Source organism: Hypanus sabinus, chromosome 13 (genome assembly GCF_030144855.1).
Source record: "Hypanus sabinus isolate sHypSab1 chromosome 13, sHypSab1.hap1, whole genome shotgun sequence".
In the NCBI taxonomy this organism is placed as follows: Eukaryota; Metazoa; Chordata; class Chondrichthyes; order Myliobatiformes; family Dasyatidae; genus Hypanus; species Hypanus sabinus.
The window spans coordinates 6,981,221-7,004,198 of NC_082718.1; the positions used below are offsets into that span (position 1 = coordinate 6,981,221).

Here is a 22,978-nt window from a genome sequence, read left to right on the forward strand (position 1 = left end):
ATCCTGTACTTCAGATTTGGAATAGAAGCAATTATATGGTTGCTAACCAACAACCTCTTTGAGCACACCTGAGGGGAAACAATTCTTATGGTAAATCTCAAGAAATCCTGATCTGACTTCAAAATTTGTATTTCTTCATAGCCATTGTGGGCTTCACAATCCTGGGTTGTAGAAACAGATGGATGGCCTATCCTCTATCGGTTAATGCATGTAAAAAAACAAGCAGGGCTGGGGGGGGGGGGGGGGGTAGGGTGCTGCACTGTTGGACAAGTGAAAATCTGGGGGCAGGTGGTTGGTTAACCAGAGATTGCCCTCTTGTGGAAGTGGGACCTTCATCAGGGGAACCTCTGGAGGGGAGGAGTCACAAAACTAGCAAGGGGAGTTTATGAAAGTTGGCATTCAGGGAACTGATCAGGAAATCTAGAGAACTGAAGGACATGTTGTTGAGAGATTGAGAGGAAAGTGTGAGGAGCAGAGGCAATTGGGAGTTCTTCTAATTTTTGGAGAGAGCTGATTGAAGTCAAAATTGAAATGGGCGGATGAGGGGAAATCAGTTCCTAGATGGGTGGTGTGATGCTGCAAGAATAGAAGACACGTAATGTAATTTATCTTTATGAGTTCCAGTGAAGTATAGCACAATGAGAGTATTATTGAACAGGAATAATGATTCTAACATGCAAGTGTGACTCATGCTGCAAACTGCCTAGTCAAGTTTACACAGCTCTTTGTTGTTCTTGCTGATCACTTCAAAAGGAAGTCCTCTTTCACATAGCACTGGAATAAATTGTCATAGATGTTGAATTACTAGGCAAGAGCAGCACCAGCATTTAACGGCACTAACATGAAAATGCTGGGATTACTCAGCAGGTCACAGAGCATGTGTGGTGGAAAGATAGAGACAATGCTGATGGTTGATGAACATCCATATATTCTGAAACACTATCTCTGTTTCTTTCTGCATGTATACTGCTTTGGCTGTTGAGTATCTCCAGCCTTTAATGTTCTTGTTTCAGATTGCCAGTATCTTATGTTTTTTTTTTTGCTTTTCAATGCTTAATGACAGCCACTGAATCATAGAGTAATGCAGCATGGAAGCAAACCTCATCCAACCCAACCAAAGGTGTCTTCCTGAGCTAGTCCCGTTGGCCTCCATTTGGACCATATCCATGTAAACCTTTCCTATCCATGTACCTGTCCAAGAGTATTTTTTTAATGTTCTAACTGTATCAGCCACTACCACTTATTCCGGCAGCTCTTTGTATATACCCGCCACCCTGATGTTGGATGAAAGATACTGATTTCGATTCCAGGGAGAACACTTTTACTTTGAGGGAACTTTATGATTTCTTATTGAATAGTTTAAATTTAATTGATTTCATCACTTACTTCATTCCACTCTTAGTGCAACTTATTATCACAAGTCTACATCCTAAAGCAGTCTTTCTTCTTGTCCCTTTATCAAGCTAACAACCTCAGAATAATATTAACTTTACAAACAAGCAAAGTTACCCCAAAACAACAGAATGGACTTTAAGTTTAATACTTTTAAGAATAGTATAAGTAGTTAAAGGCATGTACCCTCTAATGTACCAGTTTTAATACAAAAAGATTTTTTAAAAAGGGGATCTGGTGCTTTCCAGTGTTTATCATGAATAAACTCTGCCTGGGCTTCCAGCCAGGTACAAGTATTGTCAATCTAAACATCGGTTAAAATCGAAACCTATACTGAGGTAGAAGCCCGAGAAGAATCTTAAAAACATTAAACCTTGCGAAATTTAATAAAAGAAAATTTCCAAAGCACAACAAAGCCACTTACTTGTTCACCTTTGAGTCCTCTTTCTCCTTTTTCACCCTGTAGGTAAAGCAGAAAATTGAATCCTAGTTCTGGAATGATTCTTCATGATCATCACAATGAGTGTCAACAGGAACAGATTCTTATCAGCTCCTTCTGTTTCTTACATTTTAACGAACATGTAAACTAATACTGGTGGCTTAACCTTTGAAAGTGTACATACTTGAGAGGAAATGACAGAGATTCAATAATTCCCCATTCCTTTTGCTCTTTAGCTCCATTCTAGCAGGAAGTATGTTGGATATTAGGAACCGTAACACAGTAAGGAAGACTGGGAAGAGGGTTGAAGCTTTAAATGATCCCAGCCTGCACTGGGACTGGATCTATGGTGATTGAAGCACAACCAGTAAAGAATGGAGATGGATTTCTGAGGGCAGCCACTTTTAAGAAGGATTTTCCACAGTCCCTCAAGGTTGACTGAGGCTAAGGTTACCATAATGTGAAAAAGCCTCATATAGGGTGATGTTGCTCTCTGCATTTTTCATGGAGTTGTGTGTAAAATTATGTTCATTGTACCTCTTGATAGATTGGAGTCTCACAGCAATTTGGAGACCAGTTCTTTGGCTGCTGAGAGATGGACTTTTCTTGTACTTCCCCTCTTTATTATTTCAATTGGATGTTTCTGCGTTCTTGAAAAATTTCACTATAATGGCACATCTGAGGTTACCTGACTTGTCCTTCCTTTGACAATAAGAGAAGGTGAGGTTGTGAATTTCTGTCATAAGTTCCATTCATCCACTGCAGGGATATTACACACTCCAGACCTTTTTAATGTCTTGTCACACTGCAAGAACCCCTAGAATGTGAATATCAAGCCACTGAGTTAAACAATTGCCTTTTCATTGACAATTTGGAGCCCAAGCAAGCTTGGAAATATAGGTCTCATTCCCATAAACCCCTTTTAGGTGACAAAAATCAAGAGCATTTAACAGCATGATATCATTTGTCCTTCAGGTACATGTTATTGAACCTTATACAGGAACTTTATCAAATAGACAAGCACCTAATATTCCAGGCTGCAGCACTGCGAAAATAGGTGAAGGTTATTCAAGAATTATCCAGGCCGGTGTGAGATAATGCATTTTGGGATGTCAAGTACTGGCAGGACATCTATGGTAAATAGCAGGGATATGCATAGATAGATGCAGGGGTAGAGAACTTGGCAATGCAATTCATAGTTTGCAGAAAACGGTCACACAGTTGGAAAGGGTAGTGAAGAAGGCACTTGGTATGCTTGCCTTCATAGACCAAGGTATTAAGTATTAGAGTTGAGACATCATGTTGCAGTTGAATAAAACATTAGTAAGGCCACATTTAGAGTATTGTGTCCTAATCACACAATGACAGAAAGGATGAGGCATCATTAAAAAATTCACTTTGATGTTGGCCTGGAATGGAGGGTTTTAACAAGAGAGAGAGAGTAGGCTGGTTTTGTTCTCACTGGAATGTAGAAGTCTGATGCCTTATAGTATTTTAGATTATGAATGGTACAGAGTCAGTAGATAGTTAAGAGTATTGTTTCCCAAGGGTGATGGAGGATATAGGTTTAAAGTGAGAGGGAAGTAATTTAAAGGAAAACTAGGGGCAAGCTTTTCCTTATAAAGGGTGGTGGTTACATGAAGAGAACTGCCATTAAGTACAGTTACGCAATTAAAAGGCATTTTGACAGGCTCTTCAATAGGATAGGTGTAGAGGGGTGCGTGGGCATCACAGTCATCATGGCAAGCTGGCCCAAGGTGCCCGTATCTGTGCTGTATTGCTCCATGACTCATTTGCTTGTTGTAAATCATAGTATCTTGTTATTGAACAAGAAATATAGGTCTTATTCACTGAAATAAATATGTGCATATTGACAGACATAATAGGCTTGATGAACATTATAAGTTAATGATATCACTTACTGGTATTCCTGGGGGCCCAACCGGCAAAGGAATGAAGGGCAAATCTGTATAATTGAATACAGTCTCCTGAAATGAAATAAAAACGGTTTGAGTTCTGTACTCACTGAAGCATTGTTAAGGACAAAAGCCTTTCTTCTTTTTTACTACTACAAGACATAGAACAGAATCAGGCCATTCAGCTCATTGAATTTGCTCTGCCATTTCATAATACTGATCCATTTCCTTCTGAACCCCATTCTGTTGCCTCGGCCTGTAACCTTTCACGCCCTGACTAATCAAGAGCCTACCAACCTCTGCCTTAAATACACCCAATGACCTGGCCTCCACAGCTGCCTGTGGAAATGGATTCCACAGATTTACCACGACCTTGTGAAAGAAATTCCTCCTTATCACCATTCTAAATGGACACCTCTCTATTCTGAAGTTGTGCCTAATGGTTCCAGACTCCCCTCTGCAAGAAACATTCTCTCCACATTCACTCTGTCTAGGCCTTTCAACATTCGATAGGTTTCAATAAAAGTCTCCCTCATTCTTCTAAGTTTCAGACAGTAAAGGCCCAGAGCCATCAATCACTCCTCATTCAATAAGCCTTTTGTTCCCAAAATCATTCTCGTGAACCTCCACTGAATCTTCTCCAATGTCAGCACATCCTTTCTTAAATAAGGTGCCCAAAACTGCTCACAGTCCTCTAAGAGGCCTCACCAGTACCTTAAAAAGCCTCATCTTTACATAACCAAGAGAAAATCTGCAGTTATGCTGGAAATCCAAGCAATACACACAAAATGCAGGGGGGACTCAGCAGGCCAGGCAACATCTGTGAAAAAAAGTACAGTCGATGTTTCAGGCCGAAACTCTTTGGCAGGCTGGAGTTCCTCCAGCATTTTGTGTGTGTTGCTCATCATTACATAGTTGATTTAGTATTCTAGTTGTCTCAAAATGAATGCTAATGTTGCACTTGCTTTCCTCACCACTGACTCAGCTTGTAAATTAATCTTTAGGGAACCCGGTATGAAGAACCCATGTCCGTTTATACCACGGATTTTTGAATTTTCTCCAATTTAGAAAATAGTCTATGCTCTTATTCTTTCTGCCAAAATGCAAAATAGGCCCATCCAGGCTTCGAGGTGCTCCCAGCAATCCCCCGATTTAATCCTAGCCAAATCACAGGTCAATTTACAATGACCAATTAACCTACCAACCAGTGCATCTTTGGACTGTAGGAGGTAACCAGAGCACCCAGAGGAAACCCATGTGGTCACGGCGAGAACAGAAAATCTCCTTACAGGCAGCAGTGGGAATTGAACCCGAATTGCTGGTACTGTAAAATGTTGTGCTAATCATTACTGATACAAAACACTTATTCAGTTGATCCGCCATTTACTTGTCCCCCATTACTGCCTATCCTGCATCATTTTCCAGTTTGTCCAATAGCTACTCTTGCTGCTCTTTTACTCTTTATATATCTGAAAAAAAACTTTTGGTTTCCTCTTTGAGGAAACTTGCCTTCATATGTCATCTTTTACCCCCTATGGCTTTATAGTTGATTTCTGGTGGTTTTTATAATTTTCCCACTCCTCCAACTTCCCACTAATTTTTGCTCTATTATAGGCCCTCTCTCTTGCTTTTATGTTGGCTTTGACTTCACTTATCAGCCATGGTTTCAGGATGATCCTGCCTTTAGAATATTACTTCTTCCATGTGATCCATCTATCCTGTACCTTCCAAACTGCTCCCAGAAACTCCAGCCTTTGCTGCTAATGCCCCTTCCAATCAGCTTTGGCCAGATCATCTCTAATGCCCTATGATTCCCTTTATTCCATAGTAATACTGATATATATCTGACCAGTTTTTCCCTCTCAAGTGGCAGTGAATTCTTTCATTATCTCTCTGTTGGGATCCAGCACCAACCTGATTTTCCCAATCTACCTGCATATTGAAATCCTCAAGACTATCGTAACATTGTCCTTCTGATGTGCCTTTTCTGTTACCCATTGTAATTTGTAGCCCATATCCTGGCTACAGTTTGGAGGTCTGTATTTAAGCCTCAACAAATATTCTAAACCTTCCTATCTTATGTCACCTCTTTCTAAGGATTTGATTTCATTTTTTACCAACAGAGCCATGCCAACCCCTCTGCCTACCTGCCTCTCCTTACCCTTGAATGTTAAGTTCCCAAATATAATCTTCTTTCAGCCACAACTCAGTGATACCCACAACTTCATACCTGCCAAACTCTAACTGCACTACAAGATCATCTACTTATTCCATGTACTGCCTGCATTCAAATATAACGCCTTCATCCTATATCTGTCATCTTTTTTAAAAATTTTTTTAATTAGTTTTTCAAAACATTTTACAAATTAAAAACCCCAAATCCCAATGAGGAACATTAAAACAGTACAAAATTAAGCATACAATAACAATATGCTACAAAGGAAGAGAATTTAACAAAAAAAAAGCACCTAAATTAAAGACAAGTAAGCTTAGTGTCCTCCCCAAGCCCCACAACACAAGAAAAAACAACAGCAACTCCAGACCAACCACAACACAATATAGAGAGTATAAGTCAGGACAGCCTAACTCCCAGACTGTGAATACACTCAGCAACAGAGGATAATAATGCCTTCTACCAGAAAAAAAAAGGAGCTGAAAGCAAGGGACCGAAAAGAAAAAAAACCCTCCCTAGTCAAGAGGAAGGTTATGAAAGTTCTCGATAAAAGGTCCCCAGACCTTATGGAACTTTAGATCCGAATTGAGAACTGAATAATGAATTTTTTCGAGGTCCAAACAGGCCATGATGTCGTTAAGCCATTGAGCACGAGTGGGCGGGGCAACATCTCTCCATCTGAGGAGGATCAAGTGTCTAGCCAGGAGAGAGGCAAAGGATAATATTCGGCATTTGGTCGGACCCAGACATAAATCTGTCTCGCCCCAAAAACCGAACAGAGCAATTAAGGGGTTTGGTTCTAGGTGCTGATTCAGAATACACGATAACGTAGTGAAGACATCTTTCCAGAATTTCTCTAAGCTAGGACAGAACCAGTACGTATGGATGAGAGAGGCCACGCCCCTCTTGCATTTATCACAGAGCGGACTAACGCTAGGGTAGAATCGAGATAGTTTAGATTTAGACATATGGGCTCTATGAACAATCTTAAACTGTAAGAGGCAGTGGCGAGCACAAAGAGAAGTTGAGTTAACCGATTTGAGAACTGAATCCCAGCTCTCCTCAGATAAGGAGATATTTAAATCCTGCTCCCAGGCCATTTTAATTTTATCCACAGGGGCCCATCGTAAGGCTGCTAGTTTATCTCGGATAATTGATATTAAGCCTTTACCTAGTGGATTCATGGAAAGAAATAGGGCCATAGCATTTTTCGCAGGCATTTCAGGAAAGTTAGGAATTAAAGGAGCAATAAAGTGTCGGATTTGGAGATATCTGAAAAAAATGAGCATTGGGCAGATTGAACTTAACAGAGAACTGCTGAAAGGAAGAGAAGCGATTATCAATGAAAAGATGTCAAAATGTCTGATGCCCTTCCTAAACCAAACCTGGAAGCTGAATCGTATGTAGTAGGTAAAAAAAAAGGTGATTATGAGCAACAGGGCTGGAAATGGAAAACCCCTGGAAACCATAGCATTTCCTGATCTGAGCCCATATACGCAAAGTGTGTCTAACAAGAGGATTAGCTATTGATCTGGGCAGACTACTAGGGAATGCAGAGCCAAGAAGTGCAGAGATAGATAATTCTTTAGTGGAGCTCAGCTCCATCGCCACCCAGTTAGGGCACTCGGGTTGGCCATGGAAGAAAGACCAGAAGGTAGCACAACGTATATTAGCTGCCCAATAATATAAACGAAAGTTAGGTAAAGCCATGCCACCCTCTTTTTTAGATTTTTGGTGATGGATTTTATTAATTCTAGAGTGCTTATTCTGCCACAGATATGACAAAATAATAGAGTCTAAGGAATCAAAAAAAGATTTAGGAATAAAAATTGGGATAGATTGAAATAGGTATAAAAATTTCTGTCACCCTTTTTGATTTTGTCTCCTCTTTCACACTCCAACTCGTCCCACTGACAGTAATTTTGCCCTATTGGTGCCAATATGTACCAAAACCTCTGGCTGCACACCTTCCCCCTTTAGAATATAATGGACCCAATCTAAGACATCCCTGGCCCTGGCGTCTGGGAGGCAACATACCAACCAGGTGCCTCTATCACATGCACAGAATCTTGTGTCTACTCCTCTGACTATGGAATTGTCTAATGATACTGTAAGTCCTCTTTACCCCATTTCCCTTCCGAGCCACATCACCAGTGTCAGAGATCTGATCCCTGGAGCTCCTCCCCTACATGCTCCCGCCCTCTCCAGAATGTTGTTTCCTTCAACACTATCCAAAATGGTATAGATATTATTGAGGGAAATGGCCAGAGGGGTATTGTACTGCCTATCATTTCTCTTCCCTCTCCTGACAGTCACTCTTTTTCCTGTCTCCCGCAACTACCTTTCTATAGCTCCTGTCTATCATCTCCTTTGTTTCCCATTTGAACTGAGGATCATCGAGCTGCAGCTCCAGTTCCTTGACACATTCTCTGAAGAGCTGCAGATATAGAGGCTGGAGGTCTCCCAGAATTTGTACATCTCACACAAAGAACACACCACTGCTCTACCTATGCAGTGAGAGACAAAAGAGTGAAGGAAAAGAATAAGAAACTTACAGATACGTACCTCGCCCAAACCTGCTTTTAAATGTGAATAATTCTAACCCACAGTTTTCCCTATCTGAATTATTCCCTTAACATTTAAAAGCAGCAGTGCAGAGGTGCCCATTAATGAAGGATTGAATCTTCTAAGGAACTGAAGATAATGGAAGCCATTTCTTCACAAACCTCATTGGAAGGTAAGGGAAGCCCTGGAGGTCCGGGGGGGCCAGGTGACCCCTTCTCTCCTTTTTTACCATCTTTACCCTGAGGGGGAAACAAAGGAGGAATAGATCAAAATTCAAAGTAAACTTATTATCAAAGTACGTATATGTGACCATATAATCAGAATCAGATTTAATACCACTGACACATGTTGCAAAATTTGTTAACTTTGCAGTAGCAGTACAATGCCATACATGGTGAATATATTTTTTAAAAACTGAATTACGGTAAGCATATGTATGTATATTATTTAAATTAAGTAGTACAAAAAACACAAAAAAATTAAAAAAAAGTAGTGAGGTAGTGTCCATGGGTTCAATGTCTATTTAGAAATCAGATGGCAGAGGGCAGGAAGCTGTTGCTGAATCATTGAGTGTGTGCCTTCGGGCTTCTGTACCTCCTCCCAGGTGATAATAATGAGAAGAAGGCATCTACTGGGTGGTGGGGGGTTCTTTAATAGTGGACGCTGCCTTTCCGAGGCACCAGTCCTTGAAGATGTTATGGATATTATGTAGACTAGTAGCCATGATGGAGCTGACTAATTTTACAAATTTCTACAACTTACTTCGAACCTGTGCAGTAGCCCCCTCCCTCCACCACCCCCCCCCCCCCCATACCAGACAGTCAGGAGGCTCACCATGATACATCTTTGGAATATTTTGAGTGTTTTAGGTGACAAACCAAATCTCAAATAAACTCCTTTTGAGCTTCTAGCCAGGTACAGGAAACCAAGTCTCCTCTAACTCTAATGAAGTATAGCTGCTGTCTTGTGTTCTTTATATTTGCATCAATATTTTGTGACCACATTAGATCCTCAGAGATATTGACACCCAGGAACTTGAAATTGCTCAGTCTCTCCACTTTTGATCCCTCTATGAGGATTGGTTTGTGTTCCCACATTCTATCCTTTATGGAGGTCCACAATCAGCTCTTCAGTCTTGTTAATGTTGAGTACAAGATTGTTGATATGACACACCTCAACTAGTTGGCATATCTCACTCTGTACAGCCTCTCACCACCATCTGAGATTCTGCCTTCAATAGTTGTATCATCAGCAAATTTATAGATGGCATTTGAACTAAGCCCAGCCACACAGTGAAAGCACCACATCTCTGTGGAGCACCAGTGTTGATTGTCAGTGAGGTGGAGATGTTATTTCCAATCTGTTATATACAACCCAGAGATTCACTTTCTTGTGGGCATACTCAGTAAATCCATAATTGAATAATAACCATAACAGAATCATTGAAACTTGGATGTTCAACCACTGTGCAAAAGATATCAATCTGTGCAAATACAAAAAGAAAGAAATAGTAAGAATAAATAAGCAATCTATATCGAGAAGATGAGATGACAGTTCTTTGAAAGTGAGTCTATAGGTTGTGGGAACATTTCAACAAGGGGGCAAGTAAGGTTGGGTGATACTATCCCCTTTGGTTCAAAAGCCTGATGGCTTTGGATAATAACTGTTCCTGAACTTGGTGGTGTGACTCATGAGGCTCCTGTTCCTTCTTCCTGATGGCAGCATTGAGAACAGCACACGTCCTGGATGGTGGGTACCTGATGATGCAGGCTCCTTTCCTGCCATAGCGTTTCGTGTAGGTGTACTCAGTGGTGGGGAGGGCTCTACTTGTGATGGCCTGGACCGTATTCACTACCTTTTGTCAGATTTTTCATTCAAGGGTACTTGTGTCCATGCCAATCAATTTACTCTCCACCACACATCAATAGAAGATTGTCAAAGTTTAAAATGTCCTGGCGAAACTCTGTAAACTCCTAAGGAAGTAGAGGCACTGCTGTGCTTTCTTTGTATTTGTACTTAAGTGCTGGACCCAGGACAGGTCTTCTGAAATAATAACACAGAGGAATTTAAAGTTGCTAACCCTCTCCACCTGTGATCCTCCAGTGAGGACTGGCTCATGGACCTCTGGTTTCCTTTTCCCAAAGTCAATAATCAGCTCCTTTGTTTCGCTAACATTGAGAGGTTATTGTTGTGACACCACTCAGCCAGATTTTCAGTCTCCCTCCTATATGCTGACTTATCACCCCCTTTGATTCAGCCTATGACAGCAAACTGGAATATGGCACTACAGCTGCACCTAACCACACAGTCATAAGTGTAAAGTGAGCAGGGGGCTATACACACAGCCTTGTGGTGCACCTGCGCTCACGGAGACCGTGAAGGAGATATTGCCAATCCGAACTAACTGATGTCTGCAAATGAGGAAATCCAGGACACAAGGAGGTATTGAGACCAATACTTTGGTGATTATTGATTAATTTTCAGTGGATAATGATACTGAATGCTGAGCTGTAGTCGATAAAGAGGATCCTGATGTATGCATCTTTGCTGTCCAGATGTTCCAGGGTTGAGTGAAGAGCTAATGAGATGGATCTACTGTGGCACCCTCCTGAAGCTGCTTGTACATCAGCCTTGGAGACTGAAATCACAGGATCATCAGGGGCAGTGGGAGCTCATGATGGTTCCTCCATGTTTTGACAGTCAATGTGAACATAGCAGGCATTGAGTTCATCTTGCAGCAAAGCCCTAAGCTACATGGTTTAACTTTATAAGAGGTGGTAGTATTCAAGTCACCCTTCATTGATTCAAGTTTAGTCCAGAATTGCCGCTTTGCTCACGAGGTGGCTTTCCAGAGGTTACACCTGGACCTCTTGTAAATTTCTTGGTCAGAAGACTTGAATGTCTCTGGTCTGTCTCTCAACAGATTTCATGGTTCTTCCAGGGTTTCTGATTGGGGATGACTCTGAATGATTTTGTAGGGACACACTCGTCTACAAGTGTTTTTCTGCAGATGAGTCCTTGAACACAGCCCAGTCCCCTGACTCAAAGCAATCCCATAGCCGCTCCTCTGCCTTCCATGACTACCTCTTTGAAGCCCTAATCTCTGGAGCTTTGCTCTTTAGCTTCTGCTATGCAGGTAGGAAAAGGACGACCAAATGATCCGATTTACCAAAATATGGTCAGGGCATCTTAGTGTGACACTGCTGTAGTGTGTTGGGTCCTCTGTTGCACAGGTTTTATGCTGATGATAACTGGGCAGGGTTTTCTTCAAACAAGTCTGGTTGAAGTCATGACTATGAATTGAAATGTGTCAGGATGGATGGTGTCTTGTTTGGAGACGGCATCATGCAGTATCTCAAGCTATTGATTATAGAGGGATCAGAAGTGGAGAGAGCGAGCAGTTTCAAGTTCCTGGATGTCAAGATCTTGGAGGTTCTAATCTGCTCCCAACATAAACAAGGCGACTATACTTCATTGAGAGTTTGAAGGGATTTGGCATGTAAACAAATACACTCAAAAACTTCTATAGATGTATCGTGGAGAGCATTCTGACTGGCTGCATCACTGTCTGGTATGGGGGGTGGGCTACTGCACAGGATCAAAAGAAGCTGCAGAGGGTTGTAAATTTAGTTGGCTCCACCTTGGGCACTAACCTACAAAGTACCCAGGACATCTTTAGGGAGCGGTGTCTCAGAAAGGCAGCATCCATTATTAAGGACCTCCAGCATCCAGGGCATGCCCTTTTTTCACAATTACCATCAAGCAGGAGGTACAGAGGCCAGAAGGCACACAGTCAGCAATTCAGGAACAATCTCTTCCCCTCTGCCATCTGATTCCTAAATGGACATTGAACCCTTAAACACTACCTCACTTTTTAAATATATACTATCTCGGTTTTTTGCATAACTTTTAATCTATTCAATATACATATACTGTAATTGATTTATTTATTATTGGTATTATTTTATTTTCTATATTATTTATTGTATTGAACTGCTGCTGCTAAGTTAACAAATTTCACGACACATTCTGGTGATAAGAAACCTGATTTGTATTGGATCATTTTGGTGTTCAAGGTCGGGAGAAAACAAATTTGTCAAAACTACCACATCAGAGCACCACCAAGAGTTATATCATGAAAGACACACCTCCATTTTTTTTAACCTTTTCTGCATCGTCAGTTCTGCCCATATGGTAACTTGGGAAGCCTTCTGGTTTGATTGCTGTATCCGGCATGCCTGGAGAGAGCTATGTCCACTCAGCTATAGAACACAACAATCTCTAATTTCCTTCCAATACAGCAATCTTGCCCTCAGGTCCTCAGTTGTGTTCTCCAGTGACTGCACGTTTGCTAACAAGATGCTGGGTAGAGAGGGTCTCATCCCACTGTGTTTTAGCCTGGCTTGAAATCCTTCCCCCAGCCCCTGCTGCACTTCCGGCGTTGGCTATGGGCCGTTGCCTACTCAGTCCGCTGAGTCCTTCAGAATATTGTGAGATCTATGGGTCATTAAGTTGATTTAGAAGTACATTGCTTAAGGGAAATTACATGCAGCAGACTACAGTGAAAGTAATTCAAAAGAAGTATATTTAAAAGTATAGTCCGTAGCCTTAGGTACCTTGCCATGTTACCAGGAAGACCAAAAGAAAAAGCATTTGAGATGAACAACACAGTCTTTGATACTGAATAATCTTTGTAGTCCCAGTGTTACAGTTAAAGAGCAAATAAAATAAGTTCTTCAAATTCCCATTGTTAGATAAATAATTATACACAACTGTCAATATCCAAATCAGGGGAACTATGGGAGATGAGGTAACTCTTGACGGACAATTAACCTGCCTCCAGGAATTTATTTGCCTCCTCCTTAGATTTCTGCCAACCAAGTCAAATGCCTGAGAGCATCGCCTCAGCCAAAAACCAGATGATAGCACTGTAGTGGTGCTGAAGATTGTAACTAGCAAAATATTCTTGAAGTTAAAAACAGTGGCATCTGCCCAACAATCTAAAAAATTACACAGGTATGTGCAGTCTACTGAAACAAATGATTATAGCTCTACTACATTGCATAATCGAGTACCTTCACCAAGTTAACTGCAGGGATTCAATTTTTTTCAGTTATATAAAGAGTAAAATGGTGGAGTGAATTGATATTGGACCACTGGGAAATGATGCTGGCAAGGTAGTGATGGGAGACAAAGAATAGGAAGATTAACTTAAAGAGTACTTTGCATCAGTCTTCACTATGGAAGACACGAGCAGTGTGCCAGAGGTCCATGTGTGTCAGGGAGCAAGAGTGTGTTGCTATTACAAAGGAAAAATTGCCAGGCAAACTCGTAGGTCTTAAGGTGGATAAGTCACCTGGACCAGATGGACTACATTCCAGAGTCCTGAGAGAAGTTGGAGAGATGTATTGATCATGATCTTTCAAGATTTACTTGATTCTGGCATGGTCCCGGAGCACTGGAAGATTGCAAATGTCACTCCACTCTTTAAAAAGGGGGAAGCAAAATAAAGGAAATTATAAGCCAGTTAGCTGAACCTCAGTGGCTAGGAAAAATTTGGTGCCTATTATTAAGGATGGAGTTCAGGGTACTTGAAGACTTATGATAAAGTAAGCCAAAGTCAACAAGGTTTCTGTAAAGGGAAATCTTGCCTGGCAAATCTGTTAGAGTTCTTTGAGGAAGTAACAAGCAGGGTGGACAAAGGAGAGTCAGTGGATGTCATTTACTTGGATTTTCAGAAGACATTTGATAAGGTGTCAACACCTGAGGCTGCTTAACAAGATAAAATCCGTTGCTGTTACAGGATTTTGGCATGCATAGAGAAATGTCTGAGAGGCAGGAGGCAGTGAGTGGGAATAAAGGAGGCCTTTTCTGGTTGGCTGCCAGTAACTAGTGGTTTTCCTCAGGGGTCAGTATTGGGACCGCTACTTTTCACATTGTTTGTCAATAATTTGGATAATGGAATTGACGGCTTTGTGGCAAAGTTTGCAGATAATCCAAAGATAGGTGGAGGGGTAGGTAGTGCTGAGGAAGCAATGCAATTGCAGCAGGTCTTAGACAAATTGGAAGAAGGGAAATAGAATATGAAACAAGGAGATAGTGCTGAGCCTTTATAAGACACTAGTCAGGCCGCACTTGGAGTACTGTCAACAGTTTTGGGTACCATATCTCAGAAAGGATGTGTTGTCTTTGGAGAGAGTCCAGAGGAGGTTCACAAGGATGATTCTGGGAATGAAGGTGTTAACATATAAGGAGTGTTTGGCAGCTTTGGGCCTGTACGCACTGGAATTTAGAAGAATGTGGGAGGATCTCATTAAAATCTACTGAATGTTGGAAGGACTAGATAGGGTGGATGTTTCCTATGGAGGGGGTATCCAGGACAAGAGGGCACAGCCACAAAATTGAGGGGTGACCTTTTAGAACAGAGGAAGGAAGAATCTTTTAGCCAGAGAATAGTGAATCTGTGGAATACTCTGTCACAGACTGCGGTGGAGGCCAAGTCCGTGGGTGTACTTAAAGCAGAAGTTGATAGTTTCCTGATTGGTCAGGACATCAAAGGATATGGTGAGAAGGCAGATGTATGGAATTGAGTGGGATCCAGGATCAGCCACGATGGAATGGTGGAGCAGACTTGATGGGGTGAATGGCTTACTTCTTCTCCTATGTCTTATGGTCTTAAGGTCCAATGTTTGTTTGCACAAAGGCAACTTCAAGAGTAATATCTAATCCTTGTAGTTTGCATGGCAATCTGGAAAGATTGGTAACCCAGCAATATGTGAGCAATGAGAGCATTTCCCCTTGTCTGCCAACTTGCTCCTTGGCATCAAAACGAGAATGGAGGCCACATTAAAAGATGCCTCCAAGATCCATCTTGTCTTCATTAGTGAGCACAGGACAAAATAATCCATCACGCAACACCCCTCACATGTAAATCTTACATTAGACTTCGGTCACTAAATTATTTAGGCACTAAATTAATTAAAACTACATTTAAGATGAAATATGATTAAGTGACTCTGCCTTACATCATGACCTGGCAGTCCAGGGTTACCTTTCAGACCCTGTAGAGAAAAAGAAACATAGTTACACTTGCTCATTTAATTAATTAGATACGAAATTGAATGGATTACATTTGGTTTGCAGATGCAGTATATTCTGTGCACTCAAGCAAACGAAAGAGAAAAGTACGGCAGAGATGGATGCTATTTTGTAGTCCTTGATGTTTACGCTAGCTTGTTGATAGAGATTTCCAATTAATCCTTCTCTTCTGCTCATTTCTCATGAATCTCCCTGTAATTTATTTTCCCTTTAGGCAATTATTCAGTTGGGTATAAAATCTTACTTTTTGTAAAATTGTGAGATACCGTGGTGATGTTTATGAAAGCATGCCTGAGGAGAGCAGTGAACTACTCACATGATATTGCCAAAATGAACACGTGCAACTTAGTAGCTCGTTGTAAGAGGAGTGCTGACGAGTGTCACCTTTTAGCAAAGAGCTGGTCCAATATCACACAAATGTCAAGCACCATGCTGACCCCAGCCATGTCATCGACTGGTGCTTACCCAGTGTTTTACAAAGTATTCACTACTGTGCTAAGCTCCACATTTTGGATAAACGTAAATAAAGGAGCTATGATCTAAAATAGCTCAGTTTTTTGAAAAGGTCAGTTTGATCAGTGAAAACGTACCTCCTTTCCAGGTGGCCCACGCTTTCCATCAGCTCCTGGTTTGCCCTGAAATAGAATAATATCAAGCTACTGTTTAAATACACTCAACGTAATGTGAAGAACAGTTCATTCTAATATTAGTATCATGAAGATCAGAAACACTGAATGACTCTAATTGGTAAATCCAAATAATGATTCCCAGGTGTTGTAAGGACTGAGAAAAGCCATATTTGCTTCCTTCCTGACTTCCATCTAATAATTCTTGCTCGGAGGACATTGACATCAGAAATGTACCGGTTGGATATGGCGACGTGTGCCTAAAAACTCCTGCTGATAACACACAACAATATTGAAAGCTGAAACCAACATGCTTCCTTTGCTATATAGTAAGTTTAGTATTAGCAAGTGGCGTGTTTTTCAAAGCACTGATAACTTCTTGACATTCATCAACTGTAGTCACACAGGAAGATTAAATATTTAGGGAAAATGAAGTCCATAGAATAGAAGATGGGACATAGAAGAGGACAGCACAGGAGCAGGCCATTCAGCCCACAATGATGTACTGACCAGCTAAAAAGCAAACCAAAAACATCCAAACACTAATCTCCTACCTAAACAAGGCTGATATCTCCCCATCTTCCTTTCATCCATGTGCTTATCCCAATGTTTCTTAAAAGCCTCTAATGTATTTGCTTCTACCACCATACCAGGCAGCACATTGCAGGCATCCACCACTCTCTGAATAAAAAAAAACTTACCCCTCACCTTCCACTTGAACCTACACCCTCTCACCTTCATATCATGCCCTCTGGCATTAGACATTTCAACCCTGGGAAACAGATACTCCTCAGCTAATCTATCTATGCCTCTCATAAACTTACAAATCTCTAACAGATCTCCTCATAGTCTGCACCACCCCAGAGAAAACACCCATGTTTATCCAACCTCTTAAGATGGTACATGGCCTCTAAACTATTCAGCATCATGGTAAACCTCTTCTGCTCCCTCTCCAAAGCCTTAGCATCCTTCTTGGGGCGCATTGAGACTTTGGGTTGTGATCTCTGTAAGGTGACAGTTGTTGGACATCTTGTACTGCATTACTTCTATATTTGTTTAATTGTATATGCTGACTATCCCAGGGAAACCTTGCTGTCCTTTCCTACAGAACAGGTTACTGATTGTTATGACATTATTCTTTGTGGGAATCTGCTGTTCTCTGATTAGCTTCCACATTTCCAACCTCACAAAAAAATTAACATTAACTGTAAAGGGATATGAGTATCTTTCTTACAATACACCAAAGCATTTCCATCCTGAGTCTATAGTTGAAAAAGTCTAGGAAAGATGTGATATTGATGAAGTGATCAAATTTCATGATGTTCGTTGAATCAGAATCAGGTTTATTATCACCAGCATGTGACATGAAATTTGTTATCTTAGCAGCAGCAGTTCAATGCAATTTGTAATCTAGAAGAGAAAGTAATAATAAAAAAAATAATAATACATAAACAATTAAGTCAATTATAGTATATGTATATTGAATAGATTAAAAAATCATGCAAAAAACAGAAATACTGTATATTTAAAAAATGAGGTAGGATTCGATGTCCATTTAGGAATTGGATGGCAGAGAAGAAAAAGCTGTTCCTGAATTGCTGTGTGTGCCTTCAGGATTTTGTACCTCCTACATGATGGTAACAGTGAGAAAGGGGCATGCCCTGGGTGCTGGAGGTCCTTAATGATGGATGCTGCCTTTCTGACACATCACTTCCTGAAGATGTCCTGGGTACTTTGTAGGCTAGTGCCCAAGATGGAGCTGACTAGATTTACAACCTTCTGCAGCTTCTTTCGGTCCTGTGCAGTAGCCACTCCATACTGGACAGTGATGCAGCCTGTCAGAACGCTCTCCACAGTACAACTATGGAAGTTTTTGTTTCTATTTGTTGACATGCCAAATCTCTTCAAACTCCAAATGAAATATAGCCGCTGTCTTGCCTTCTTTATAACTGCATTGATATGTTGGGACCAGGTTAGATCCTCAGAGATCTTGACACCCAGGAACTTGAAGCTGCTCACTCTCTCCACTTACGACCCCTCTATGAGGTTTGGTATGCGTTCCTTTGTCTTACCCTTCCTGAAGTCCACAATCAGCTCTTTCTTATGACTAACGTTGAATGCCAGGTTGTTGCTGCGGCACCACTCCACTAGTTGGCATATCTCACTCCTGAATGCCCTCTTGTCACCACCTGAGATTCTATCAACAATGGTTGTATCATCAGCAAATTTATAGATGGTATTTCATAGATATATAGAGAGTTGAGCAGTGGGCTAAGCACGCACCCCTGAGATGCGCCAGTGTTGATCATCAGTGAGGAGGATAGGTTATCACCAATACACACAGACCGTGGTCTTCCAGTTAGGAAGTCGAGGATCCAATTGCAGAAGGAGGTACAGAGGATCCAATTGCAGAAGGAGGTACAGAGGCCCAGGTTCTGCAACTTCTCAATTAGGATTGTTGGAATGATGGTACTAAATGCTGAGCTTTAGTCAATGAACAGCATCCTGATATAGATGTTTGTGTTGTCCAGGTGGTCTAAAGTCATGTGGAGAGCCATTGAGATTGTGTCTGCTGTTGACCTATTGTGGTGATAGGCAAATTGCAATGGGTCCAGGTCCTTGCCTAGGCAGGAGTTCAGTCTAGTCATGACCAAACTCTCAAAGCATTTCATTACTGTCGATATGAGTGCTACCAGACAATAGTCATTAAGGCAGCTCACATTCTTCTTAGGCACTGGTATAATTGTTGCCTTTGTGGGTTAAGTATTGGCTAGGATACCCAACCAAACTTTCCTTCTATGTGTAAAAAGATGCCAGTATATATTTTATCTCTATCAAGGCAAAATGGGCTTCACTACAATACTTATCCAATTTAGAATTGCATTGAATGAATGTTATCCTTTAGTCAAGATCAGCATGAATTCCAATGGGCAAAATCCTCGTCTGAAGCATTCAGTGCTTTCAGGTTCAAACATCCTTCAAGAAACGAAGTTGCTGGAGAGAATTATTAGGGATAGGAGTTATGAGCATTTGGAAAACCATGGCCTAATTGGGAGAGCCAGCATGGCTTCGTGCAGGTAGGTCGTGCCTTACTAACTTGAGATTTTTGATGAGGTGACAAGGATGATTGATGAGGTAGAGCTGTGGATGTTTACATGGATCTTAGTAAGGCATTTGGCAAGATACTTCGTGGGAGACTCATCCGGAAGAATAAGAATAACATCTCTGTTTTAAGTGGACGCCCCTCTATCCAACACTGTGCCATCTTGTTCTGGACCACCATCCTTTCCACATCTATTCTGTCTAGGCCTTTCAACATTCAAAATGTTTCAATGAAATTCCCCCATCCTTCTAAATTGCAGCGAGTACAGACCCAGAGCCATCAAATGTTCATTCCCAGAATCATCCTTGTGAACCTCCTCTGAACCCTCTCCAATGCCAGCACATCCTTTCTCAGATGAGGAGCCCAAAACTGTTCACAATACTCAAGGTCAGGCTTCATCAGTGCCTTATAAAGCCTCAGCATCATATCCCTGCTCCTGTATTCTGGACCTCTTAAAATGAATGCTAACATTGCATTTGCTTTCCTTACCACTGACTCATCCTGCAAGTTAACATTTAGGGTGTTCTTCACAAGGACTGTCAAGACCCCTTGCCTCTTAGATTCTTGGATTTTTCTCCCCATTTAGAAAATCGTCTATAGATGTATTTCTACTACCAAAGTGCATGACCATGCATTTTCCAACATTGTATTTCATTTTCCACTTTCTTGCCCATTTTCCTAATCTGTCTAAATCTTTCTGCAGCCTACCTCATTCCTCAACACTACCTGTCCCTCTACCAATCTTCATATCATCTGCAAACTTGGGAACAAAGCCATCTATTCCATCTTCTAAATCATTGATATAAAGCATAAAAAGAAGCAGACCCAACACTGACCCCACCAGAACACCACTAGTCATTGGCAGCCAACCAGAAAAGGATCATTTTATCCCCAGTCACTGCTTCCTACCAATCAACTAATGCTCTAACCATGCCAGTAACTTTCCTGTAATACCATCGGCTCTTAACTTGGTAAGCAGCCTCATGTGTGGCACCTTGTCAAAGGCCTTCTGAAAATCCAAATATACAACATCCACTGCATCCCCTTTATCTATCCTACTTGTAATCTCCTCAAAGAATTCCAACAGATTCGTCAGGCAAGATTTTCCCTTAAGAAAACCATGTTGATTTTGTCCCATCTTGTCCTGTGTCACCAAGTACTCCATCACCTCATCCCTAACAATTGACTCCAACATTTTCCCAACCCCAACCACTAAGTTCAGGCTATCATTTCCTTCCTGCTGCCTTCCTCCTTTTCTAAAGAGTGGAGGACATCTGCAATTTTCCAGTCCTCTGGTACCATGCCAGAGTCCAATGATCATTACTAATGACCCACAATCTCTACCATTACCTCTTTCAGAACCCACGGGCGCAGCTCATCTGGTCCGGGTGACTTTACTTCAGGTTTTTCAGCTTTTTTAACATTTTGCAATGCATTAGAGACTTCCAAGAAATGTTTAGATAGGTACATGAGTGTGAGGAAAAGGAAAGGACGTGGACATTCCATAGGCAGATCACAAACAAGAGAAAATCCAAGCAATGCACACAAAATACTGGAGTAACTCAGCAGATCAGACTGCACCTCAGGAAAAGAGAACTGCCGATATTGTAACCGAGACCCTTCAGCAGGACTGGAGAAAAAAAGATGAGGTATCCAGTCCTGCTGAAATGTCTCAGCCAAAACATCGATGCAGCCTGGCCTGCTGAGTTCCTCCAGCATTTTGTGCGTGTTGTTGTGTAGCAGTTAGGTTGCCTATTTGATTACCAATTTAATTGGATTGGCACAAACATCGTGGGCTGAAGGGCCTTTTCCCGTCTATGTTCTATGTTTCTGGAGCTTAGCAAATTATGTGAGAAGAAACAGATATGGGGAACGAACAGTAATGTACTCACAGGAATGCCTGGAACGCCAGGGAGTCCTGGATGTCCAACAACCCCTGGGTTGCCCTTCTGTCCCACTAAGACCTGCATCAGGAAATATCATTAAAGCAGGCAAGTACTCCCAAAAGCTAATATCTTTAAATGTTCATATAAAACAATCATACCTATGCTGTAACAAATACTATATTATCTTTCATAAGGAAATGAAAAATAATGAAAGATGAAAATGTTCTATTTATTATAAATTACAATGATTGCACATTTAGATGAAAACACAACAAAGATTTTTACTCCTCGTGTATATGAAGGATGTAAGAAATGAAGTCAATTCAATTCAATTCAATTCAATTCAGTTCAGTGAAGTAATGATAAGCACCCAGAAGTGTAGAATGGAAAGGCATAGATGGCATGTGCTGGCGACAGGAGAGGCATAGGGAGAAGCTGGAACAGGGTTAAAGGAATTGTTAAGATGTAGGCAGAAGTAGGGAAATTAAAACTAAGTTCCAGAAACAATATTTCAGTCAGTCATCAATCTGTGAAACAGACAACTAATGACCAGCTAATACTCAATGTCAGTCAGTTGGTTTTGAGTCATTAAAATATAAATAATCTATATTTTCTAAAAATAGAACTTTAAACAGAAATTTAGTGTAATTGAGAGGAAGGACATGAATGGAACATATTTTTGACTAATAGTTCCTAAAGCTATGTATCATTGGAAGTTTCTTTGCCTTGTTTCCAGGTTGGTTACGGTCTGATTGATGGAGATTGCATGCCATGATTAATTAGTATCTTCATGCACCTGTCTAGATAATATTACGCACATTTGATGAACCTTGGTTTTCTCTCATCTAAAGATTTCTTCAGATCAGAAATAATTGGCAATAGAAAATTGCACTGTTTCTTAGATGACTGTGCTACACCTACAGCTCATTTTATATGCACGACAGGGATAGCAAACAACTGTAATTCCATAATCCTATAGAGAGTATCTGCAAAAGAGCATCAACAATGCTCCCCCAAGTTCCATGCTCCAGGAAAGTAAGATTAATAAAGCACCTCTTAAAATAATCTTTATCACTAGATAGATTGTTGTGTGACTAAAGGCAACATTTTCTCTGGACCTGATGGTTTGCATACTAAAATCTTAATAGAATTGACTATTGACAAAGAATTGACAAGGATAGTGAATATGTTGACTGTAATCTTCCAAAGTTCCTGAATTCTGGAGTGATTCCAGAATATAAATATTATTTATATATGTTATTGAAAATACAAATAATTTTAACAGTGTGGACTGTGAAATAATATTATTCTGAGGGATCTTAGTATATGAAGCACAAGTTAGTGTGCAGCTACAACAAGAAATGAAGCTTAAGGGAATGTTAGCCTTTATTGCAAAGGGTATAGATTATAAAACTAGGAATGTTTTTATGCAGCTTTACAGGGCACTGGTAGGAGCACATCAGAAATACTGCATACAGCTTTGGTCTCCATGTTTAGGGAAGAACGTGTGAGAGAAGATTCACTTGGTTGTTTCCTGGGCTGAAAAGATTGATATATGAAGAATGGTTGAAATGTTGGAATGGAAAAATGTGAGGTGATCTTATTGAAATATACATGATTCTGAACAGAGTGTAAAGTGTGGACGCTGAGGTGTTTTGTTTTATTGGGAGAATCTAGACTAGGAGCATAGTTTCACAGTAATACTTTGCCCATTTCATGTAACGATGAAGAGGATTTTATTCTCTCCGAGGGGTATGAATGTTCGGCAATCTCCACCCCA

At 40.8% G+C, this 22,978-nt stretch overlaps 1 protein-coding gene and 1 long non-coding RNA gene across 3 annotated transcripts in view; one reads left to right on the forward strand and one right to left on the reverse strand.

Annotated features, from left to right (window-relative positions):
• Positions 1 to 22,978, forward strand: part of LOC132403616 (uncharacterized) — a 331,526-nt gene that overhangs the window by 254,659 nt on the left and 53,889 nt on the right. The gene's annotated exons all lie outside the window — the stretch shown is intronic.
• The window catches only part of LOC132403613 (collagen alpha-1(VII) chain-like), a 414,548-nt gene that overhangs the window by 195,077 nt on the left and 196,493 nt on the right, over positions 1 to 22,978 (reverse strand). Inside the window, exons 55-60 of the mRNA XM_059987065.1 lie at positions 21,205 to 21,276; positions 16,174 to 16,218; positions 15,511 to 15,546; positions 8,647 to 8,724; positions 3,754 to 3,819; positions 1,817 to 1,852 (exon numbers count right to left, since the gene is read on the reverse strand). Of these exons, the coding sequence (XP_059843048.1) occupies positions 1,817 to 1,852; positions 3,754 to 3,819; positions 8,647 to 8,724; positions 15,511 to 15,546; positions 16,174 to 16,218; positions 21,205 to 21,276 (333 nt within the window). The remainder of the gene's footprint in view (positions 1 to 1,816; positions 1,853 to 3,753; positions 3,820 to 8,646; positions 8,725 to 15,510; positions 15,547 to 16,173; positions 16,219 to 21,204; positions 21,277 to 22,978) is intronic.